The sequence below is a fragment of the Lactuca sativa genome, chromosome 2 (assembly GCF_002870075.4).
Source record: "Lactuca sativa cultivar Salinas chromosome 2, Lsat_Salinas_v11, whole genome shotgun sequence".
Classification (NCBI taxonomy): domain Eukaryota; kingdom Viridiplantae; phylum Streptophyta; class Magnoliopsida; order Asterales; family Asteraceae; genus Lactuca; species Lactuca sativa.
In genome coordinates, this window is record NC_056624.2 from 213,755,932 (window position 1) to 213,762,831 (window position 6,900).

At 34.4% G+C, this 6,900-nt stretch overlaps 2 protein-coding genes across 2 annotated transcripts; both read left to right on the forward strand.

Moving 5' to 3' along the window:
* The first annotated feature begins 3,389 nt into the window (after positions 1-3,389).
* On the forward strand, positions 3,390-4,333 carry LOC111912276 (uncharacterized). The gene has a single exon (XM_023908004.3). The coding sequence runs from the start codon at positions 3,693-3,695 to the stop codon at positions 4,248-4,250; it is 558 nt and encodes a 185-aa protein (XP_023763772.1). The 5' UTR covers positions 3,390-3,692; the 3' UTR covers positions 4,251-4,333.
* A 368-nt stretch (positions 4,334-4,701) lies between these two features.
* Positions 4,702-5,473, forward strand: LOC111912277 (non-specific lipid-transfer protein). Its single transcript, XM_023908005.2, has 2 exons — positions 4,702-5,095; positions 5,191-5,473. The coding sequence occupies exons 1-2, from the start codon at positions 4,756-4,758 to the stop codon at positions 5,205-5,207; spliced, it is 357 nt and encodes a 118-aa protein (XP_023763773.1). The 5' UTR covers positions 4,702-4,755; the 3' UTR covers positions 5,208-5,473.
* Positions 5,474-6,900: the final 1,427 nt, after the last annotated feature.

Below are 6,900 nucleotides of genomic sequence, written 5' to 3' on the forward strand. Positions count from 1 at the left end.
CACATTTCCTTAATATTTTTGTACACATTTAGTCCTTAATATTTTTTTGTTTCAAAATAAGTCATTTGTGTTTTTGTACTCATTCAATACTTATGAATAATTTCTTTAGGTTTCTCTCACGACATCTTACGTGGGACAATCATTGATGAAGTGTGTGCGGCTGTTGATGTTTATGTGTAACGTCTCATTTTCACAACCAAAAAATTTCATTTTTAAATAACGCAAAACTCCCTAATTATAAATCCATTATTAAGAAAAAATGTTTGTTCCAAAATTTATCGAAATCAGAGTAATATAAGAAACGTGGAATCCTTAATACTGTTGATGAGTGTGTATAGTCATGTCTTCGCCTTCCCACGATCAACCATAAAACCTGAAAACATCAACAACTATGCAAGCACAAAGTTAAGTGAGTTTCCCCCAAACGTATTATCATGCATAACAAAGTTAAGCACAAAATAGATGATATAACAAACGTATTATCATGCATAACAGACCCACATTCATCAGATTGGAATATCTTGGCCCAATCAGTCATCCGACTGGAATGCCAACACACAACATGTCCAATCGGTCATCGGACTGGAATACTCAGGGTTTGTCGGCATGCCGTCTTAACCCAACCGCTCTTCTCGAGCCTCCGTGTCTACAACTTACAGCTGATCTGCACCAGGTATTTTGGCCTACAATATATAGCAGGTCCACCTCAACCTATCTCGCCACCAAATGGCTATCCCACTTAAGATGTGAGAAAAGCCTAAAGAAATCATTTATAAATGTTGAATGAGTATAAAAACAAAAATTACTTATTTTGCAACAAAAAAAAAAAAAAATTAAGGACTAAATGTGTACAAAAATATTAAGGACTAAATGTGTACAAAGTGAGAAATATATTACCCTATTAAGTCCTTTTTACCGGCTAACCTGGAGTAGCCGATCATAAGGACTAAATGTGTAGAGGTTAACAAGTTGAAGGGGTAAATGTGGACGAAAAAAAAAGTCAGTGACTAAATGTGTACAAATCAGAAAATATATTACCATTTTAAGTCATTATACCTTATTGTTTTCATTTTTTGTTATTATTGGTAAATCTATAACATATTATCTTTATTTTTTCTTTAAAATATCAAAAATTTAAAAATACGCCGAGTTACACCAACTTTTAAATTATTTTTTCTTTGAAGTTTTGAAATTTATGAGCCCGATTTACAATTTACGTTTTTGAATAAAAAGATTACCTAAACAATCAAATTAACAAATTAATTTTCTTTATTATGACATCCAGATTAATAAAATGTCATTTGTAATTTTCAATTTTTCATTGTGCATCCCTTTTTAACCTCATATATGTTAGACATATTTTCAAATGTTGATTAATGATATAACGTTAGTGGACCTTTTAGGAACCACTACCTTTATATATCCCTATTTAAATCAAAATAACACATAAACAAAAGTGTTTGTTTTTATTGGAAATTGTTCCTTGCATGCATACATGTAAGCTTGTGTACATAATTTAAATTGTTCATGCAACTCTTGGCTTTTAAGAGACAACTGAACTCTAATTTTCACGTGTTTCCATAAGTGTGATATGTTAGATATATGTAGACATCTCTCATTGGAGTGTTGGACATGCCATATTATTGTTCTTAACAGTGCTTTAATTTGTCTCATTCTTATAAGAACATGGTTATATATAATCATTGAGGTCTTGTTAAACTACAACTTACTATTGATCTTGACATTCAAGTCTCTATGTTATTCTTAGTTCTATATGAAATTTGGAGCTCTCCAAATAATCACGTTCTCAAACTAAGCGCATAACATATCATTTATGGTAGACTTATCTACTTACATTATCCAATATGGTATTAATTACATGTTACATTTGTGTGACCGTCCAAACGAGGTCACACATCTTGAAATATTTTTGGATCTAATGATTGAACGTTGTTTAGACAAATGCCTATATCAATGTTTATCAACCATAAACCTTAATTCTAGCACTTAGGTGCCTGCATAATCTAGTTAAAATAATGTATTTTGGGAAGAATGTGTTGATAATAGGGATGAAAATGGGTTCAAACCCGGATCGGATAGACCCGGACCTGGAAATTCTGGAACCGGTTAATGGGATTTTGTAGAACCGGAAACCGGACCGATATATAGGAACCGGTTCCGGGTAAAGTGGGTCTAGAACCGGAAAACCCGGAAACATCAAAGTGGGTATGTTGGAACCGGATAAAGTGGGTTTAGAACCGGAAAAACCGGAATTTTTTGGTAATTACTTAATACTTAGTGGGTTGAACTTTGAAAATTTTCATATTGATATCCCGGCTTTGGGGGATTGTAACTCATTGAATATGAAACCAAAATTAACAAAATTATAATAAAAAATCATGTACAAACTCTAAAATACACTTTGGAAAAAACCTTATGTCAATCCGACTTTAAACGAATGTGATATGCATGTGTTAACATTTTCACATAATACAAAGTACATAAACAAATAGCTGAAAAGTTGAAATTTTTCAGTTTTGATATCCCGACTTTGGAGGACTATAAATTATTGAATGTTAAACCAATAATGATAAAATTATAGTCTAAAATCATGTATAAACTGTAAACTACAAGTTGGAAGAAACCACATGTCAATCCAACTTGAAATGAATTAGATATGTATGTTTTAAAACTTTCACCGAATACAAAAAAACTGAAAAATTAAAAACTTTCAGCTTTGATATATCGACTTTGGGGGACTGTAAGTCAATGAATATAAAACTAAAAATGACAAATTTATAGACTAAAATCATATACAAACTCTAAACCACATGTTGGAAAAAACCGTATGTCAATCGGAGTTGAAATGAATGATATATGCATCTTTTAAACGTTTCACAATAAACCGGTTCCGGTTCCAAAAACTGGTTCCGGTTTTTAGACCCGGTTTACCCGGACCCGATGGACCCGAACCCGGATTACCCGAAACCCGGATAAAGCCAATTTTTGAACCCTTTAACGGTTCCGGTTTCGGTCTGATTTTCTGGTTCTAAATCTCAATAATATACACCTTTGAGATAAAAAAAGATTTGTATGATCTATATCTCATATTAATTTGGGATAACCTACAATGCTTCCACTAGCTTTCATTTCTATCACTTTGGATTCTTCTTTGTAGGCTTTGTGGAATACCAATGTTAGTATTGTTTTAGTACTTTTATTTTGAACAAGTTTTCATCTTTCAATTTATTCAACATTAGTATCCATATAAGTATTTTCAAGTGTTTTTTTCTTTTACATCGTTTCATCATTTTTGTTGGAAACACCCAAAACTTTTTAGCCTCTCATTTCTTCATTAAAAAAAATGTTAAAAGGTTCGAACAACAAAGAACTTCTACAATACCGAAAAAAAAAACAATTTAAACTTGATATTAGAGAGAAGTAAAGGGACCATTTATCAAGTTTCGTCTTTATTCTATTCGACCCGTTTGAGCTGAAATTGGAGCAGTTACTTGGGCTGCCGACGATGGACTCAATCTGCTAGACTGATTACTCCACCGACATCGGCCTTTCAGACGTCGAGAAAAGCACTTCCTTGACGAAACACACCACAGTCACTTTGTTCCCCTAAATCGGAGCCGGTAATCTACATTCTTCCCCTTCTTCTCTAGATTCACTCCGGGAAATCAGCAATGAACGTCGAAGAGGGAAGAGCCAGCAGATTCGGCACTACGATCCACATAACAGCCCTCGACGGGATCGTCAATGTGAACTCATTATTCACTCTGGCGGTTTTCATCGGGTTAGCTTGGCAGCCCACCGATCCAAGCAATAGTCTCGTCGTTGACCCAAAATGCGTGGCTGGCCCAAAGATAGCCGAGGACCTCATCTGCTTCCATGTCTACTCCTTCAGCTCCTTCCTCTTCTCCAGCCTTGTTGCTTTGAGCCTCAAACAAGCCATCCGGATCGCCAAAACCTCGTGCGAGACTCGCCACCTAATGATCTTCAGTTTTGACATGTGTCATATTAACAAGAACGCTCTCCGGGTTGGGTATTTAATTTCTGCAGTGGGTTCGGTTTGTGGGTGTGGATTCTTGATGATGGCTCTTGTCAATGTGGCTCAGATCAAGCTTGGGACTTTAGGGTGTGGGAGTTCGCATACTTATGCTGCTGTAATTCCTCTTCTGACTTTTGTTCCTTTGGGGCTTTTGACATATGTTTTCTTTGTCTTGTTTGCTTTCACTCGTTAAATCATATAATTTGATATCTGAATGGTTATAACTTATAATTATGTTTGAATTTTAATTTTTAATATTAGATGTTTTTGTTGCAATCTTGGAGACCCAACTGAGATCATGCTTTGTCACTATTACGACATCTGCATTCAGTTTGCTTTCGGTGATAAATTAATCATACAAGTTCTTAGTGATATGGGTTTGGTGAATTGGGGTTTTTTCGAAATAACATGTCGACTCTCTTTTTTAGAATGACACCTGTTTAGTTAACAATACCGTTCTTCTTGCTGAATGATTGTTCTAACATAATGGACTCTAATATTTAGTTCAATTTTAATTGATGTTAGTGTAGTGGTGCAACAAAAAAATGATGAGTTCTTGATGGTGTTTCCTCCATTAATTAAAGATAGTGTAAACTACGTGTAAGCAACTTTTAAAACCAGTATAAAATCCTATGAATCCACAAGTGATTCCTGCATTCTGCTAGAGAATAGAGATACAAAAAACTTAAAAACAGAAAATGGAAGCTTCAATGAAAAACATCTGCCTGTTGGGTTTTGTTGTGGCTCTTGTGATTGCTGGTTTTGGTGAAGTAAACGGAGCAGGTGAGTGTGGGAGAGCAAACCCTGATATGGAAGCTTTCAAGCTCGCACCATGTGCATCAGCTGCACAAGATGAGAACGCGTCTGTTTCTTCCAGTTGCTGTGCTCAGGTGAAGAAGCTAGGGCAAAACCCTAAATGCCTCTGCGCAGTTATGCTGTCTAATACTGCCAAAAGTTCAGGAATCAAACCTGAAATTGCCATGACCATTCCAAAACGATGCAATATTGCTGATCGTCCTGTTGGTTATCAATGTGGAGGTTGCTTAATTTCATTCATTTTTACTGGTTTTACTAATTGACTAACCTATTTGATCGTTCATTACTCTGACATAGTTGTACGTTGTGCTATGCAGCTTATACGTTGCCTTGAAAGCTTGAAGAATGAAGCTACTGGTTTTCATGGAAGTTAATGTGATGTTTGAAATGAAAGATGTACCAGTGAGTTTGAAGTGTGTGTCTTGGCTAGTCCTTTGTAGCTAAGGGTTTCTGCTCATGTGTTTAGTAAATAAATTACTGGTAGTTTGATTGTGATTTGAATAACTTCCATGTTCTTGTTTTTCTTTTTCTTGTGTTGACCTTTTATTTGGTCAACAGTTGTGTAACTTAAAAAGGCAATGCAATTTGGTATTTTGATTAGGCATGTTTTGATACTATAAGATTGTGGAATCTGGTTCTTGACAGCTATTTAAGTTGACTAGTTCGAGTTAAAAGAAGATACCATGCTCTGTTCCAAAAAAAAGAAGAAGATACCATGCTAGATAGTTCATCTTATGGCACATCATGATCATGCATGCCAATGTTGTTATATATTCAAGCCCAACAAAGACTGGTGTTGGTGGGGTCTATTGATTATTGTAGCATGAAAATGAAATTGGATTCATATAAAAATCATACATGATCATGTAGATTCCATTAATCAAGTTTAAAATTTACTGAAGCAAGGTTTGACTTTGTTTCACTTGAAGATGCCATTGACTAAGATATTTTTAAGTATATATGTCTAGTTATGATAATTCAGTGCAATCCTTTTAGTCTTTATGGCCACCATTCCACCAATGACCAATGCATAATTTGGCTTTTAATCCACTCTTGACTTAGCATGGTTGCTAAGTTGGCCTTAATGGATTTGGATCGGTAGCCATTGAACTTGAACCGTCCGATAGGAAAACACAATCTTATTTATTTACCTTTTTTTTAAATATGTTTTATTAAATTTTGTAGAGTTCAATGAAATTTATAATTATATAGTGAAGTTGTATAAAAAGAAAATCATTGATATGTCAATCCATTAAACTTGATAAAGTTGGATACATCCTAGATGCCTTTATTAAGCATATGACTTAAGGACCGTTTGATAGGTGTTGACTGAAGGAGATCTAACTCGTATAACACCTAATAAGAAATATATTAGAGATTATTTGACCGAGTTCTCTTATCAGACACAATAGAAAACATATCAAACAACCCTTTAGTTTACTCGGCTTATAGGTTAATTTCTGAACCACCATATAAGTATTGTTTCCCTCTTTTTGGCTTGATCATCATTTGCTTTTATAAATAGTTAACAAATACCAAATTTAACACTTCTTTTTTGAATTATTTTGTAATTTATAACCATTTAATCATATTGATCCGTCATCATATAACCTGATTGGTGATTTATCGCTGTGGCCGACAAGTCTTGATCGCCATTAATATAAAAAGATTTTTTTCTTAATTTTCCTGAACGAAAACATTCATAAAACGAAATCTTTTTAAGAATTAATCATTGAAAGTTCAACAATGATAAAAGTTTAACTGATGTGAAAATCCTTAGGAACTAACTATTAGTGATTTTAGTGTCTCCATGTCATTTTATGTAATCGGAAGTAACATATGAGCTAAGAGACTTCATAATTTGTACTCTAATATATGTACGGGGTTGTGCGGAGTGCACATATGTATAAGATCGAATTAGAAGTCGGTTTGACGACAAGTCGGGGGATCTTTTGTGCTCATAGTTGCGTTTTTTGTATTGGCTCATGAGGCTTAGAGGACATCTTTGTCCCTGGTGGATCTTCATG

Coding starts and splice junctions, on each gene's coding strand:
- LOC111912276 (XM_023908004.3), top strand. CDS start 3,693: ATGAACGTCGAAGAGGGAAGAGCCAGCAGATTCGGCACTACGATCCAC.
- LOC111912277 (XM_023908005.2), top strand. CDS start 4,756: ATGGAAGCTTCAATGAAAAACATCTGCCTGTTGGGTTTTGTTGTGGCT.